Here is a 17,510-nt window from a genome sequence, read left to right on the forward strand (position 1 = left end):
GGTAGGAGGGCGGGAGTGGGCTTCTGGGCCTGTGGCATCCCTCACCTGGGCCTCAAGGCAGAGACTGGGGGCCAGCGAGCAAGGCCTGAGGGCCAGCCTGGCTCACCACCTCTGAGGACACATCCCCCTACCCTAGGTCCCTACCTCACCTCCCCAGCCCTGACTTCCTGCCTCAGGGAGGTACCCACAGCAGTTTTCAGGGGTTCTCTGTAGCCCAGTCTTCCTCCCCACCCTGAAGGGCTGCACTCCCCCAGGCTCAGAGCTCTCCCTCCCAGCTGTGCCCAGGAATCACCTCTACTTTCCCCAGATTCAGGGCTGGTTCTCCTTCAGCTGCTTGAGCTCTGGTTGATGAGTTTACTTCCTTTCCACAAGCATTTGCTAAGGAGCAGTTATGTGTCTGGTTGATGGAGGGGCAGTAATTAAAATATGGTATTTTTGTGGTTGAAAAGCCACCGGGTAAAGGTATTGTGCTCTGGAGCTGGAGTGCGCTGCTTTTCTCCTCCTGTATTCTTACCAGAAGTCATGTGATTTAAAATCTGTGCACCAGAGGAAGAGGCCAACCAAGTGGGCCTGATGGGCAGGAAGAAGGTGGAGCAAACCTAGAAACCAGCTCCCGGTTTTTAAGAGGATTATGGGCGGTTGTGCTGTGCTGTGTTCAGTCACTCAGTCATGTCTGACTCTTTGAGACCCCATGGACTGTAGCCCACCAGGCCCCTCTGTCCATGGGGATTCTCCAGGCAAGAATAATGGAGTGGGTTGCCACATTCTCCTCCAGGGGGTCAAACCCAGGTCTCCTGCATTGCAGGTGGATTCTTTACCGACTGAGCCACCAGGGAAGTCCAAATGGAGTGGGTAGCCCATCCCTTCTCCAGGGGGTCTTCCTGACCCAGGAATCCAACCCGGGGCTCCTGCATTGCAGGCAGATTCTTTACCAGCTGAGCTACCAGGGAAGACCCTATGCGTGATTAGGGGTCCCCCAACAGTCAACCCAACTTACCTGCAGGCAGGTTTAGTTTTTCAGTTTAAATTAATCACCCACTAACTGCTAGCATTTTGTTTGAATTAGTTACCAACCTTCCACAAGAACAGGTTTCCCGTATTAATCTAACACCTGGGATTTTAAGTTTTATTCAATTTTAATTAAACAGCCAAATACGCTGGAGGATGTTGTACTGAACACAGGGGTTAGTGGTGGACTCCAGAGGAGAAATCACTCCAGGGTGAGACTGGTTGGCCTTGCCCACAGTTGGGTCTAACAGCTGTCTTCTCCCCTCACAATGCACGCGCGCAGGTGCATGTGCACGCACACACACACACACACACCCTGACATACATACACACACACACACCCTGACAGACAGACAGACACACACACACCCTGACAGACAGACAGACACACACACACCCTGACAGACATACACACACTCACAGTGAGCCTTTTTCGGGGGGAGGAACTCTCCTTGGATCTACTCCCACCCAGCCTGCTCTTGAAGGGGTGGGGGAAGCAGAGAGCATCACCACAGACCCAGTGGAGAGGGTAACTGCTGCTGCTAAGTCACTTCAGTCGTGTCCAACTCTGTGTGACCCCATAGACGGCAGCCCACCAGGCTCCCCCGTCCCTGGGGTTCTCCAGGCAAGAACACTGGAGTGGGTTGTCATTTCCTTCTCCAATGCATGAAAGTGAAAAGTGAAAATGAAGTCGCTCAGTCGTGTCTGACTCTAGCGACCCCATGGACTGCAGCCTACCAGGCTCCTCCATCCATGGGATTTTCCAGGCAAGAGTATTGGAGTGGGGTGCCATTGCCTTCTCCAGGTGGCACTTAAAAAAAACATAAAGAGGGGCCATGTTCAGAAGGCTGTTTTACTTTGGGTATTTTAAAATACATTCCTGAGATCTGGACGAGATGCTTCTGTGCAAGGGAAGAATTACTATGCGGGGTCAGTGGAGCCAGAGGGAGGTGACTGAGGGTGGGTGGGAGCAGGGCGCATGCGCGGCAGCCTGGGAGCAGCCCAGGCACATGCGCTGCGATTGGCCCCGCCGAAGCGGGAGCAGCTAGTACAGAGTCTCTCGGGCGTGGGTTCTCAGGTGGCGCAGCAGGTGGGAGTTGCGGCTGAAGCTGCGGCCACACTGTGTGCACGAGTAGGGCCGGGCCCCAGTGTGCACCAGCATATGCCGCAGCAGGTTGCAGCTGCGGCTGAAGACCTTGCCACACTCCGGGCACTCCTGGGGGGGCTCAGCCGGCCCAGATGCGGCCTCGTCCCCAGCCCCGGCGTGGGTGGCCAGATGCCGCTGCAGGTGGGCGTTGCGCCGGAAGCTCCGGCCGCATTGCTCGCAGCTGTAGGGCCGCTCGCCCGTGTGGCTGCGGCGGTGGCGGGCCAGGTTGGAGCTGTTTCGGAAGCGGTGACCGCAGGTGTCACAGACGTGGGGTTTCTCCCCGGTGTGGATGCGCTGGTGGCGCGCCAGGTGGGCGCTCTGGCTGAAGCCCTCGCCGCACTCGCTGCAGCGGCAGGGCTTCTCGCCTGTGTGGCTGCGCCGGTGGCGGGCGAGGTCCTGGGTCTGGCTGAAGCTCTTGCCACACTGGGTACAGTGGTGGGGCCTTGGGCCGCCGTGGGTTAGGAGGTGGCGGGCGAGGCCGGCCCGCCGCATGAAGCGCTTTCCGCAGTGCGGGCATCCGTAGGGCTTCTCGCCCGTGTGCACCCGCTGGTGACAGACCAACTGGGAGCTCTGACTGAAGCTGCGGCCGCACACCTGGCAAGAGAAGGGCCGCTCGCCCGTGTGCACGCGCCAGTGGGCCCCCAGGTGCTCGCTGCGCCGGAAAGCCTTGCCACACTCGCCGCACACATAGGGCCGGCGCTCAGGCCCGGGGCGCAGGCTGCCCGAGCACTCGGAGCACTGGTGGCCCTTGTCCTTGGCGTGGATCCGCAGGTGGCGCTTGAGGCTGGAGCGGCGCTGGAAGGTCTGGCCGCAATGGGAGCACAGGACTACGGTCAGCTCGGGGGGTGCCGGGGGCTTGGTCTCCGGGGTGCCGCCGGGGGGCTTCTGGTCCTGGGCGTGCGCCAGCAGGTGCTGCGTGAGGCGCGCCCGGCGCTGGAAGCCCTGGCCACATTCGGCGCACAGGAAGGCGGGCTCGGAGGAGTGCGTCTGCAGGTGTTTGTTCAGGTGCGAGCTCTGGCGGAAGCGGTGGCCGCACAGGTGGCAGGTGTGCGGCCGCTCGTCTGTGTGCGTGCGCATGTGCAGCTTGAGGATAGAGCTGCGGCCGAAGGCCTTCCCGCAGCACAGGCACAAGAAGGACCGCGCGCCCGGGTGTGAGCGCAGCTGGTGCGCCTCCAGGCGGGCCAACTGCGGGAAGCTGATGCCGCAGTCTGTGCAGATGAACTTGAACTCCGGGTCCGACTTGGGGGCGTCCTCGGCTGCTTTGACCTTGAGAACGTCACTCCTGCCTGGAGGGGACATTTCTCCTCCGGGGCTGCTCGTCTCAGGGCCTGATCCTAGCGACTGGGCGTGGGGCTCTTCTGCCACCCTGGGGCTCTCTGCCTGAGAGTTTGCTGAGGCAGCCGAGGGCCAGGACACCCCTTTCGGCTCTTCTGCCTTAAAAGCCTCTTCTAGGGTTCTGCCTCCAGTTCCTAAAAAAGAAGCAGAAAACAGGACAGGTCGGGCTTTTTCAGAGGGCCTTCTGGGAATCGCTAGAACCTCAGTGCCCCGAAGTGGAAAGACACCGAGAATTCTGCAAAGTTTGTAGGTGGGCAGAGGGTGGGGTAAAACCCAAATAACATACAGTTTACCAGTTGTAAGGTGTATAATTCTGGTCCATTAGGCCTGTTTATAATGTCAGGCAACCATCACCACTATGTCATTCTCCCAAATGGAGACCTATATCGGTTAGCAAGCCTTCCCATGACCACCGATTTTATTTAATTAATTAAAATATTTATGTATATATTTGGCTGTGCTGCGTCTTAGTTGCAACACACGGAATCTTCATTGTAGCACGTGAACTCTTATTAATAGTTGCCACCTCGTGGGATCTAGTTCCCTGACCCAGGCTCCCTGTATTGGGAGTGCAGTCGTAGCCAATAGACCACCAGAGAAGTCCCTTATATTATTTAATTTTAGCTGTTGTAATTAATTTTATTGAAGTATAGTTGATTTACAATGTTGTGTTAATTTCTGTTGTATAGCAAACTCTTTCAATTATATATATATATATCCTTTTCTCTTATGTTTTATTACAGGAGATCGAGTAGGACATTGTTGTTTTTCCACTGTATTAATATATGTAATAATTGGTATCTGCTAATCCTAAACTTCCAATCTACTCCTCCCTCCCCCTTGGCAACCACGAGTGTTCTGTGTATTTCATAGATCAGTTGACATGTGTCATATTTTAGATTCCACATATAAGTAATACCATACAGTATTTGCCATGACCACATTTTTTTTTTCTTGGCCATGTCAAATAGCTTGGGGAATCTTAGTTCCTTGACCAGGAATTGAAGCAGGGCCCATGGCAGTGAAAGCCTGGAGTCCAAACCACTGGACCACCAGGGAATTCTCAACCACTTATTTTAAAAGCTCAGAGTTTGGAGGGGGGGCGGTTGATGATTAGATGCAAAGAGCCTTAAAATTATATCTATATAGATATGGACATATCAATATAGATCTATATAAATATATATCACCTCATCAAAATAGCTCATTTTTAGCCAAACAGGCCAAAAAGTCAGGGGTCATCTTGGACATACAAAAAACCTTCGGTGGTCATAAACCCAGGAAAAGGCTGTCTCACCCAGAGGATGCACAGGCCAAGCCTTCTTTGCTGGGACGTCTTCAAAGGTCAGGGACTCCTGTGACAAAGGGATGGCAGAGATTGTCAGTGAGTGAGGAACGGGGCTCAGGGACCTAAGAGAGATGAAGAGCTCTCCAGGTTTAAATTAAGGAAGACAGGGGTTTGCTGAAAGCAGAGTCAGAGAACATTGCAGAGCAGGAGATAGGCCTGGAGTGAGGGCACTCGCCCAGCTCACCAGCACTGCTGCCAGCTCCTGATCTCCCGAGCTCTCCTCTGGCCACAGCTCGGGGCCCTGGAGGGCTGACGGCACTGGGGGGAGACAGAGAGCTGTGAGAAGGCAGCCCTACCGCCGTGCGGCCTCGGGGTTGTGCAGCCATGGCCAGGGCCCTGGGACTCTCCGCCATTCCCGCCAGCTCAGGAGGCCGCCCCCTTTCCCTCCCTGCCCACACCCACCTGGCCCCCCAGCTCCCCCCGCACCCCAGGCCTCCATCTCCCTAGGGCTCCGGCGCCTCACCGCTCTCTTGCGGGGCCTGCAAAGTCCTCTTGGGACCTGGGCTCAGTGGCTGCCTCGAACTCAGGGGGCGTCTCCAGTCCCCCATCTCAGCAGGCTTGGAGGGCCCCAATTGGGATGGCGGGAGCGCCTGTGATGGTTCCAGAGCTGGAGGCCCTTCTGAAGCTGCTTCCTTCTTGGGACTGTGGCTGGAGACTTGGAAAGAGCCCCCCTGTTCCTCCAAGGTGACGTCTGCACGGGGACAATTCTTGCCAGCATTAAAACTGAAATCCTGTTCAGAGCACACCCATGTCAGGGGACAGACAGGACAGTAATCCATGTCCTACTAACTCCGAAGGGCAATGGCACGGTGGAAAGATGAAGCTCAGACAGGGAGGGAGGGAGTTAGGAGGTCAAGAAGGAACTGGCAGAGGAAGACAAGTGGGACCTTAGTGCCCCAACCAGGGATCCAACCCCCTGCCATGGAAGCACGGAGTCTTAACCACTGGACCACCAGCAAAGTCTCAGCTCAGTGATTTCTTAACAGGGTGATAAAGTCCCCGCCTTTCCCCCTGCTGCAGCCCACCGGCCGCCCCTCTTACCAGCGGCCCCACGTTGCTAGACTCCCTCTGGACACCCTCTAGCAGCAGTACCACCTCTTCACCATCCCTGAGCTGCTGGCCCTGCAGCCGGGCCAGGAGGTGTGGGGGCAGCACACTCAGGAACTGCTCGAGCACCAGCAGCTCCAGGATCTGCTTCTTGGTGTGCAGAGCCGGTCGCAGCCAGTGGTTACAGAGCTCCCGGAGCCGGCTCAGGGACGCCCTCGGCCCCATGTCCTCCTGGTACTGGAAGCACCTGAAGAGCTGGTGAGCCACCTCGGGCCGGGGCCTGGCCTCTGGCCGCCCAGGGTCCTCCTGGCTGGCAGCCTCCTCCTCTTCCTCCAGCTTGACTGCTCCAAGCTGCTCCGGCTCCCCCGCAGCTGGGCTGGGTTCTGCAAGCATCCTTCACCTTGGGGACTCCTCACCACGGTTGCTCTCGTGTTCAAGTCTCTCCCTCCTGGCTCCCACACCTGGGGTGTTAAGGGGTGCCTGCAGGTGTGGTCTCCAGAGGAATCTCTTCTCGAACAGGTCACGGGTAGTGGCTCAGCCTGACCGAACAAAGCAGAGAAATCGAATTGCTCAGTATTATCCATTCCTTCCTGCAGCACTTAGAAGGTCACCTCGATTTGCCCCAGGGACCAGAGTTGGCAGCCCCGAAAGAGGACAGTCTGGCTGTCCCTGCCTCTTGATATGGTACCACGGGGGGTACCTGGCACCACCGAAGGGGGAGTCCTTGCCAAAAATGCTCCGTCACAATCCAATCCAGCCTTTAGACCCAACTTCCAGTTAAAGGGCATTGCAGGGAATAAGAACAAGTTGGCGGAGAGGCTGAGTGATAGTGTTTAAAGATACAAAGTTGTAACAAGTAGTAAATAAGCCATAGCGATCTAATGCACAGTATAGCAAATACAGATAATAATATTGTACTGTAATACATTATGTAATATGATACTTATTGCTACATCACAATCATATTATAATATATAAATAAAATGCTGTATATCTTAAAGTTACTCAATGTTACATATCACATTTATAAAACAGGGACTTCCCTGGTCTAGGAACTAAGATCCCACAGGCTACACAGCGACTAAGTCCGGGCTCCACGGCTAGAGAGAAGCTCGTGCTCTGCAACTACCGAGCCCATGTGCCGCAACTAAGACCCAACACAGCCAAAAATAAATAAATAAAATATTTTAAAAACGATTATAAAACAAACAAGCCAAATGATCCATTGAGTAAACAGCTGAACAGATCCGAAAGACCGGACATTCCCAGAAACCTGGTCCAAGTTCTTCCAAGTCTGTTATAAAAAAATAAGTGCCTGTAGGCACATTGCTGTAGAGGAGACTAACAGCTGATTTAAGGAAACGTGCGAACCTTGACTGGATCCTGACCTTTAAGGGATGGTGGTGCTAAAAGTTATTCTGGGAAAAAAGCTTTGGGGAAATAGTTGGGGAAATCTGAATCTGGTGGAGCCCTGGGCAATAAGGGAAATGACTACTAACTTCTGAGATGGGATTCCAGCCTTGCACAATGTTGGAAGTGTCTTCATTCTTAGAAAATGTTAAGGATCTGGAATTGAAGAGGCGTGAGGTTTCATCCACACTTATGGATCAACAAGGCAAAAGTGGCAAAATTATAGCAATTGTCGAATCCGGGAGGTGGGTGTATGGATGTTCATTGCATTGCTCTTTCAACTTCTCTGGAAGTTTGAGAATTTTAAAGATAAAAGGGTGGGCGGTGGGTATAGTTCATGCATGGGATCACTCCTTAACCAGACGTCCTGATTCTCACTTTCTGGTGCTGGAGGTGGCTTTCAGGGGTCAAAGCCAAGATCACCCAGCTGACCAGGGCAGGGCTGACCTCCCAACTAGTGTCCCAGTCTCGTTCCCTGGGTTCCATCCCAGGAGACAGGCCAGGATGAGCCAGGGAGACGGGGTCGGTGGGTGGGTTTCCACATGAGAGACTAAGCTGACTGCCTTCAGAGGTTTGTGACACATGTGTCCCCGAGGCAGGCCAAAGCAGAGAGGTGTACAGTAGGTGCAGCCTGGGGAGCTGGGTGATGAGTGGGAGATGCAAACATTTCCCTTTCTTTCCTAGTTTTTTTTTTTTTTTTTTAAAGAAATCCTGGATTCTTCCTTTGTCCACTGGGAGGTATCCATCACAACATCCCTGTGAGTCTAGCTAACAATAAAAAAAAAAGTGCTTCTAACTTGGCAACAGGGGGCACTGGTTCTGTAAGACTGTTCCTTCCTTTGGGGCTAGCGGAGACCTACCTAGGGGGAGGTTCAGCCCCACCCCTAGAGGACTCAGTTCAGTCCTTCAGCACAACCCAGCCAGGAGGCTTACACTTCCAAAGAAGCTTGTACTTTTGTTCCAGAGCTTTGAGGCACTTTTATTTTATGTTTTGGCTCAGCCACGTGGCTTGCAGGAACCTAGCTTCCTGACCAGGGATTGAACCTGCGCCCTTGGCAGTGAAAACGTGGAATCCCAAGTCACTGGACCGCCCTGGAACTCCTGAGGCACTTTTATATTTCAATCCGGGCAGGGATTACTTTATGGATATGGAAACCTAAGTTCCAACATCTTTCTGCCCTCCCTGTTCTCCAGCCTCAGGGCTGCAAAAGAGCATTTTCCAGACCTGTTCCCCTACCCGCACATGAACATCCAAGGCAGAGACTTGGGCAGAAGCCCTCCTGCATCGCTTCCCACCAGGTAAAGGCAGCAGAGCGGTGCCCACACCTGCAGACTGTACACGCTGGGCGCACGTCTAAGTGCTGGCTGTTCTCACTGAGTGAAAACACAAACAACCATGGCTAATAGCTCGTCCTATCATGACCATGTTACAGCCCAGGACACCTAGACACAGAGATACAGACATTCTTCCAAGAAGGCAACCCAGCCTTGGTGATGGAGTCAGGGAGAGGTCGGCCTGGCCAAGAGCTTTGATAGTTTAAGCCCTCTTCATTCGGGGTTGAGGGATCTCTGAACCTCCTTTTCAGGTGGGGTGAGTGGGGGTTGAATGCGGTTAAAGAACACAGGAAACTGAGCCTAGCACTTCCCAGCTCAGAGGAGAGGGTTGTGATGCTAAAACACAGACCCAGGCCTGTGTCCTGGCTACCTGACCAGCCCCCAAGCCCCAGCCTCCCTCCACCCCCTCCAGCGTCTTCCCAGCTTCCCTTCCTCTCCCTCATCTTACCCACTCCTTCCTGCCACTCTCCAGTCTCCCCCAACCACTCCAGAATCTCCTAGCTTTCCCCACCTCCATCCTCTCCCCCAGAGCCTTGTTCAACTTCCGTTCTTTCCTACATGTTGGCACACAGGGTTGCTTCCACTCATTGACACCTCTCTTCTGGGATGCCACACACACGACCCACCTATCTACTTTGCAGTTGTAATTATTGAGGAAGGCATGCAAACATGTCTGGGGCAGAAGAGGTCTTTACCTTTCAAGAAAACGGGTTTTTGTTTTCTTGTGTTTTGGTAGCATGAGCAAAAAAGTGATACAGAACCAGTCACATGTGATCAGGAACGCAGTATTAACAGCTGGCATGTACTGAGAGCTTCTCTGCATGGGTTCTCTGCTTAGGGTCGCTTCATCTCACTGCATCCCAAGCAGTAAACTATAATTTCTCCATTCGACAGGTGCAAAGACCAATCTCCTGGAGGATGGGTGACTTGCTCATGGTCACACCAGGGGAAGCGAAGATTTGCTTTAAGGAGAGAACACCGATCTTACGGTGCAAAAGCTCAGAAACAGAAAAGGACCCAATTACCCTCCTGCCGTGTGCGATCTGCCTAGTCTAAATCCAAATATTACAGCACAAATCTGAAAAACTAAGGGCATTCAAATTTCCAACCCTCAGGCCTAAACTCTTGGGATGCCACAAGCTTCAGGTGAGGTCTCACCAAAAGGTTTGAAAGAGGTGGAATTCAAGGGACGTTGGCCTGGAGAGTCTCTCCCGCCCCCAAGTCTGCAGGACAAAAGCTCTGTGAATATGCGCATCTGTAGGGGGTGAGCTGGGTTGCAAGAGGCAGGGTGTGGCGCTCTTCAGCCATCCTCCGGTGTTTGACCAGCTTAACTTGGAGCCTAGAGTGGCGGAGAGGCTTAAGGTAGACCAGCCCGGGTGGAGGTGCAGCCGCAAGACCCGCCCAGACAACAGGGGCGCCCAGAGCCGGGGTCCTTGGCCAGAAACTTTCCCTTGCTCCCTGGATCGCTCGTCTTTGTTGGCTGCGCTCCCCTCTAGTGCTGAGCTGAGTCGAGGAGCCCGGTCAGTCCACCTGGGGGAATGTGGAGCCTGCCTTCTGCTCCCCAGAGGGCATAGCAAGCCCACGTCACAGGAAGTCCCGCGATCCTCCCAAATGCCCCCACTTACACAGGCCTCCCAGTCTTCCCAGCCCTGGACTCCCCAGCACTGGGCTTCCCAGCACAGACCAACCACGTCCGCCCAAGACTCTTCTGGCACTCTAATGCCTTATCCCACCAGCCCGCCAGAGGCCTGGAGCCCCCTTTCTCTCTCCAAGCTACAAGGAACCCCTTAAGTTTGTCCTTGGCAGCCTGCACCCCAGGCCTCTCTGCAACTCACCACTCGTGGGGGTGTTCTCTGAGGGCCCCTAAGGCCAGAGTCAGCCTCGGCCAACCTGGGGAAGGACTCCGGGAAAATGGAACAGGAAGTTGCCTGCCCCAATCCCATCCAGGTGGTGAGGGGGGCTTCCTTGAGTTAACCCTTAACCTCCCAGTTTGGGAGTGGTTTGGGGAGAGGGCGGGGCCAGGGAAATAGACAAAGCAGCAGGTTAAGATTCCAACCCTGGCTGGCATTTGAGAGTCTAACTACCCCTCCGACCCACCTAGTCAGGACCGGCTCTGTGCCCCTTGAGGGTCTGTCAACCTGTATGTTTGGTGGGGGCCAAGAGCTGCCATTTAAAAACGCTTGCTGGGGTTTCCGTGGCAGTTCAGTGGTTAAGACCATGTGCTTCCACTGCAGGCGGAGCAGGTTCAAGCCTGAGTCTGGGAGGTCCCCCTTATCTCCATGTATGGCCAGAAAAAAAAGCCTGCTGTGTGCGTGGTTCTTTGGTCAGCATTTCATTCATGCAGCAAATCTTTGCCAAGGGCCTGCTGTTGGTGTTGAGGATACTGAGCTAAATGTGAGGGACAGTTCCAGACTTCAGGGGGTTTACAGGAGCAAACCACAGGTACTAAAAAGAAAACAGAGCAGGACCACGTGTTGGGGAAGAGAGGTCGCCGGTCGACACTGCCGCCTAAATCCCTCCCAAGAATCTTTAGGGGTGGGTTCTGTCCCCTCTTTATCAGTGACTAAGTGGGGCTCCCAGGAGCCTCACCAACAGCCTTGAGTCCAACTCCAAAGTCAAGCCTTTCCCTTCGCTCTAAAGGGCCTTTTTGGGTCACGTCCTTGGCCCCAGAGGGATGCGCGCCTCCCTTTGGGGAGTCCGTGGTGTCCGGCTGGGCGTTCAGGGCGCCTGCTGTTTGGGGGGTGCTGGGCCTCATTCTCAGTGGCCGACCCTGCGCTCGCTCTGGTTCCCCGGGGCGGGTCTGGTCTCCTGCACTGACAGCACCTGGACTTTGTTCCTTTATTTTAACTGTCTAGTGTGGATCTCACAGGACAGTGGGCGGTATCCCTTCTCTGCTCCGTGCCTAGCGCCTGGCACATGTGAGGATGGACGGAATGCCTGAGGAACGGCCGGGCAGAGCCCCCCCGTCCTGCAATGTTTACTGGCACCGTGCGGCTGGCGCCCCGCGAGGCTAACTCCCCGCACTTTACGGGTGGACGGGACGGGGCGCGGCCGGGAACCTCACACGGGGCGGGACTATGAAACCCTACCCTGGTCGTAGAAATGAGGCCACACCCCTGGGCGTGGCCGGGGCGGTGGAGAGGAGGTGTGTCCTGCACCCCTTCACCTCCTCCGGGCCTCCACGCCCCAACCCGGGCACCGCCTCCCCGGCCCCGCCTCCATGACCCACCCGCGCGCCGAGCGCTGCGGCCCTATCTGACTAGGCGAGGTCCGAGCCCTGCGACCGGGAGCAGCGGGCCCCGTCCGGACGCGATGGGGCAGAGCTGCAGAAAGGTCGTGGCCTCCTCGGGTAATGATCCGACGTGGTGGTCTTGGTGCATCGGGCCTCAGTGAGAACCTCCGGGAGCTGGCCGGGAGCGCAGCGGCCAGGCTCGGTGATCGCTGCTGACAGTGACTTCCAGGCGTCTGACTCAGGTGCACACCTTCCCTGGAAATCTGTCAGAAAAGCAGAAATGGAGTTGACCCAACCCCCAGAAACAGCGTCCCGGCAGCAAGGCAAGTGACGCAAGATCAACACTAGCTTTTGGCCTCCTCCACCACTAACTCGCCGCCCAGCGATGGGCCCTGACTAATATCCGTGCTCCTGGCCCATCTCGCGCGCGCATCATTCATTCGGGGAATTTGCTTCCCTGAGTGCGTCCAAGTGTGGTCCCTGACCCCAGGGACCCAGTGCTGAATACACACACGAGTGCTGCCCCCTTGAGGCTTACAATCCGGGCAGGACCAGATCACTGAGGAGAGGATTCCTTTTGACTTTTATTAGCTCAAATTGGAGAAGGCAATGGCACCCCACTCCATTACTCTTGCCTGGAAAATCCCATGGTCGGAGGAGCCTGGAAAGCTGTGGTCCATGGGGTCGCTGAGGGTCAGACACGACTGAGCAACTTCACTTTCACGCATTGGAGAAGGAAATGGCAGCCCACTCCAGTATTCTTGCCTGGAGAATCCCAGGGACGGTGGAGCCTGGTGGGCTAACGTCTATGGGGTCACACAGAGTCGGACACGACTGAAGTGACTCAGCAGCAGCAGCAGTTCAAATTACTTCGCAGAAAAAAATAGGGGGGCAGGGTGCTTAGGGGAATTCCCTGACAGTCCAGTGGTTGACTCCGCGCTTTCACTGTGGGGCGGAAATTCAGTCCCCAGTGGGGGAACTAAGATGCCGCAAGCCAAAAAAAAAGAGGCTTAATGCACATTTAAGTCCCTTCAAATTCGTCCTCATCTTTGAAAATACACTCTCCTGTCCCAGAGTGTTAGCCGCTAAGAGAGGAAAATTCTTGTGAAGTTGCTGGTTTGTTACTTTACTCCATTTAGTAAACGATAAACGCATCCCGAAAGGATTTCTAATATACATCCACCTGTTTAGTGTATATATCAATATCTTCTAAAATTATCTTGAAAGTGAACACAAACTATTCTAGTTGTTACCTTAGATTTTGGGAAAGTAATTGGTGTCTAAAAACAAACAAAAAATAAGCCCCAACTTACCATTTATTTATTAAATATGAAAAAAAGTGTCCAGTATTATCCAGGTCAGCGAAAGTCCTTGAAAATACTGATGCGGTCTTCATCTTTTCTGTTATCTCTTCAGAGATTGCGAAAGAAAAACAAGTTTCTTGTATTTTCAGTTTCCATAGGATTCCTCCATTTAGAATAATTCAGGGCAAAAGAAGAAAATCCTTCTCCAGCTCTGGGAAGAGCTACTGTTAAAAACACTATGATCCCTTGATTAGGCTCTGGCTTATCCAGGGGCTTGAGCTTCCCTTGTGGCTCAGCTGGTAAAGAATCCACCTGCAATGCGGGAGACCTGGGTTTGATCCCTAGGTTGGGAAGATCCCCTGGAGAAGGGAAAGGCTACCCAGTCCAGGATTCTGGCCTGGAGAATTCCATGGCCTGTATGGGGTCGCAAAGAGTAGGAAACGGCTGAGTGACACTCACTATCCAGTGGCTTAAGTACGTTTCTAAACTGCATTAGTAACAGCTTAGCATTTTCCTCTGGGCAGCTGCCATCTTAAAGGAGTAATTAGGAGTGTTTATGGCACAGTCAGAACCCTCACTAAGGACCAGCCCTGGGACAAAGGCACTGGGCATTCTGATGAGAGCAGGAGTGAGCACTGCCTGTTCAGCTCTGTCTTGAGTGTCTGTAAACGAAAGCTGTCCCCCAGGCTTTTCAGCTTGTGTCTTTGGCAGGAGCCAGCCGTTGGCTCTGTGAGCTCCAGCTGCAGTCAGCTCTGCCAATTGTTGCTGTGTGACTTGGGCAGGTCATTTAATTGCATCCCGTCACTGTGCTGCTCAAAGCTCCTCCATGGCTTTCTGTGGCACTCAGAACTAAGTCCAGACCGCTCGGCCTGGGGCTCAGCCCAAAGCCCCTTCCTGCCACGGATCTCATCTTCTGTCCTCTTTTCCTTTGCCTTTCAGTTTCTGAACATGCCACACTGATCCCACCTCACTACCTCATTATTTTTATATATGTAAGAAATTTTGAGATACATTCTTTCATTTATTCTGGCTGCACTGGGTCTTGCTTCTGGTATTCGGACTGCTTTTGTTGGGGCACACCAGCTCTTGAAGGGGAGGGGGCGGGGAGGGGGGCAGTGCTCAGCAGGGCAGGCTCAGTTGCCCCGGGGCGAGTAGAATCTTAGTTTCCTCACCAGGGATTAAACTCCGTGTTCACTGCATTGGAAGGTGGATTCTTGACCACTGGACCACCAGGGAAGTCCTCCTCTTCATTCTTTTTTTTTTTTAATGAGTTGGTTTAATTCCAGGTGGTACAGAAATCAGGACAGAATAAAGACTTAAGAACCACACTTTGGCAGGAATCTGGGCTAAGTTTACTATGATCTCACAGTTAAAGCAGAAAAAAGTGAGAACTAAAGAGAAGGTGAACCACTGTATGATTTATTTATTTTTAACAGAAGTTTTTTCTTAAAGGTACAATAGGTTCCAAGACAACACTTCATTCTAGCTATGTGTGTATTAGTCACTCAGTCGTGTCCGACTCTGCAACCCCATAGACTGTAGCCTGCCAGGCTCCTCTGTCCATGGAGTTTTTCAGGCAAGAATATTGGAGTGGGTAGCCATTCCCTTCTCCAGGGAATCTTCCTGACCCAGGGATCAAACCTGAGCCTCCTGTATTGCAGGCAGATTCTTTACCATCTGAGCCACCAGGGAAGCCCCTTCATTCTAGCTATAGGTGGTAACAGATGTTATGGCAGGGAATCCAGATGTTTAAACATGCATGAGATTAAGGATCGTCATTGCCTCAGACACTCCCTTTTCCCAGATTTCTAAATTCTACCTGTGACCAGAGGCCCCTTAGCTTTTAGTTCCTCAAGATTCTTCTGCTCTTTCTGTATCAGTTTGAATGCTTTATTTTCCTCATCTATCTCCTTGGCTTGCCTATGTGGTTGGACATGGTACCTGCCACCCCTTCCCCAATTTTATTTTAATTAATTAATTTATTTTGACCACAACATGCAGCTTGTGGGATCTTAGTTCCCTGACCAGGGATCGAACCTGTGCCCCCTGCATTGGAAGCATGGAGCCTTAACCATCTCATCAGTCCCCAGGTTCCATAGGTCTGATAGCCTGAACATTGCTTACATCTGTGTTTCTCTACCTCCACTGCCACTACCAAGTCCAGGTCACCACCATCTCTTGCCTGGATCATAGCAATGGCCTAACTGGCTTCTTTTCATTCACTTCCTTTTTTTGTCTCTCCCACCCCACCCCACCCCATACACTGCACAGCATGTGGGAATCTTAGTTCCCCAACCGAACCCCTTGCCCCCTGCACTGGAAGTGCAGTCTTAACCACTGAACCACCAGGGAAGTCTCCCTCCTTTTTTCTTTTAAAGTGAACTTTTAGGTGAACTGCACAAATATGTGCACAAACTCAAAATGAAGAACATCTTGAAATTCCAACTGAAAACAGCCCTTGAGCCGACATCCCAATCAAATCAGAATTCACTGGTACTCTACTCTGGTGCCCCCTTGTGGTCACTTCCATTCCCCCATAATCTCGATCTTGACTTCCAATCACAGCAGATTTGTTTGGTCTGTTTTGCAACTCCGTGCAAATGAAGTCACACGAGAGGAACTCTCCTCTGACCTTACTCCACAGTGGGGGACTCATCCACGTGTTGCTTATTCCCTGAAGATACGCCCCCGTGGTGGTGTTTATTCATTGTGTCGCTACGTGAGCGGGGAGGGGGTTCAGTTTGGGCCATACTTAATAGTTCTTGTAGGTCTCTGGGAACCATACAGGTGTGTGACTGTGGGGCGTGTGCCCAGGAGGGAATCGCTGTGTCACAGGGTATGTGGATATTCATGTTCAGAAGGTTCTGTCCCACCTGTGCAGGGAGCTGGTACCATGTCCTTTCCCGATGTCTGCAGACATCTTGTGCGTTTCTCCGCTCAGTCCTAGGACCAGCCATTTCTCCATGGAGCCCCGATTCCTATCATTACTGATTTTTTTCACATTATAAAGCATTCACAAAAATAGGATTTTTAAAAGGAGAAGTAAAACTAATGGAAGTTCTACATTTCTTTTCATACCCAGTCAAGTGAAAAAAAAAATAGAGATATTTGTGAAAGACCACATGATATGTAGAGGAGGGAGTCTGCGAGCTGAGGGTAGGGGGCAGAGACTGCATGCAGCAGGATGAAGGGCTGGAAACATTAGCTGAAAACGACATCAAGGGCCGGTGTCTGAGTGCCATTGTCATCTGCTCCCATAAGTGGCCTCCAGGAGGGTTCTCTGATGCGTAGCCAGTCACAACGCCTCCTAAGTGCCCCCATCCCTGCATCAGTGTCTTTCACTTTTGTGAGTGAGTGTGGGCTGAAACTCTACCCAAGACTGGGGGACACTTTAGGGTATCTGACAGCAGGAGGCAGACAGAGCAACAGCGAAGGGTATTTAGGGATAATGACAGTGACCTGGTTTCCTAAAAATGCAGCAACTTCTAAGGAGAAAATAAGTTAATTTACTCTAATATCTACCCCAAAGAGCCAGGTGGAGTGACTACTGAGCTCAGTCTCAGTAGACAGTCCCCTTCCTACCTGTACTGTAAGCTGTCTTTGGTGCCCAGGTAGAGACAATGTTCTGGAAGGTGGAGTGTGGGTGTTTGGGAAACATCCAGTCAACTCTACATTTCTGGGGGCTTTTCTGGTCCTGGTGTTCATGGGTTGCCTGGCTGAAGCTGCCAGACTTGACAATCATGGTAAGAAATGCTTGGAGCTGCTGCCTAGGGAGGAGCCTCCTTGTCCTCCTGGAGCTTGCCCAGGACAGGAAAGGGCCGTATGTGCCAACTGTGATGGGCAGACTTCTGAGCCAGCATCACAGCTGAGATCCAGGAGCCAGGTTTGGGGTTGGCAGTCTCTCTACCTGCCCTGTTTGCAAGATCAGAGGTTAGGGGCCTCCCTGGTGTTCCCGTGGTTAAGAATCCACCTTGCAGTGCAGGGGACACAGGTTCAATCCCTGGTCCAGGAAGATCCACAAGCCTCAGGGCTAAGCCCCAGTGCCACAGCTACTGAGCCTGCACTTTGAAGCCCGAGAGCCAAAACTACTGAGCCCATATGCAGCAGCTACTGAAGCCCACAAGCCCTAGAGCCCATGCTCCATAAGAAGAGAAGCCACCGCAAAGAGAAACCCACACACCACAACTAGGGAGTAGCCCCCGCTCTCCACAACTAGAGAAAGCCCCTGCACAGCAAGGAAGACCCAGCACAGCCAATACCAAAGTATTTTTCAAAAACCAGATGTTAGTCTGTTCACTCCTTGCAAAGAAGCAAAGGTTCCATCATAAGAGCTGCTGGGTAGTT

At 53.0% G+C, this 17,510-nt stretch overlaps 1 protein-coding gene across 1 annotated transcript; it reads right to left on the reverse strand.

Moving 5' to 3' along the window:
* Window positions 1-2,053: 2,053 nt before the first annotated feature.
* On the reverse strand, window positions 2,054-6,278 carry ZSCAN10 (zinc finger and SCAN domain containing 10). Its single transcript, XM_010840479.1, has 5 exons — window positions 5,880-6,278; window positions 5,302-5,569; window positions 5,023-5,087; window positions 4,788-4,845; window positions 2,054-3,624 (listed from the first exon to the last, which is right to left on the reverse strand). The coding sequence occupies exons 1-5, from the start codon at window positions 6,276-6,278 to the stop codon at window positions 2,054-2,056; spliced, it is 2,361 nt and encodes a 786-aa protein (XP_010838781.1).
* Between the last annotated feature and the right edge of the window lie 11,232 nt (window positions 6,279-17,510).

Source organism: Bison bison, unplaced genomic scaffold (assembly GCF_000754665.1).
Source record: "Bison bison bison isolate TAMUID 2011002044 unplaced genomic scaffold, Bison_UMD1.0 scf7180017864144, whole genome shotgun sequence".
Classification (NCBI taxonomy): domain Eukaryota; kingdom Metazoa; phylum Chordata; class Mammalia; order Artiodactyla; family Bovidae; genus Bison; species Bison bison.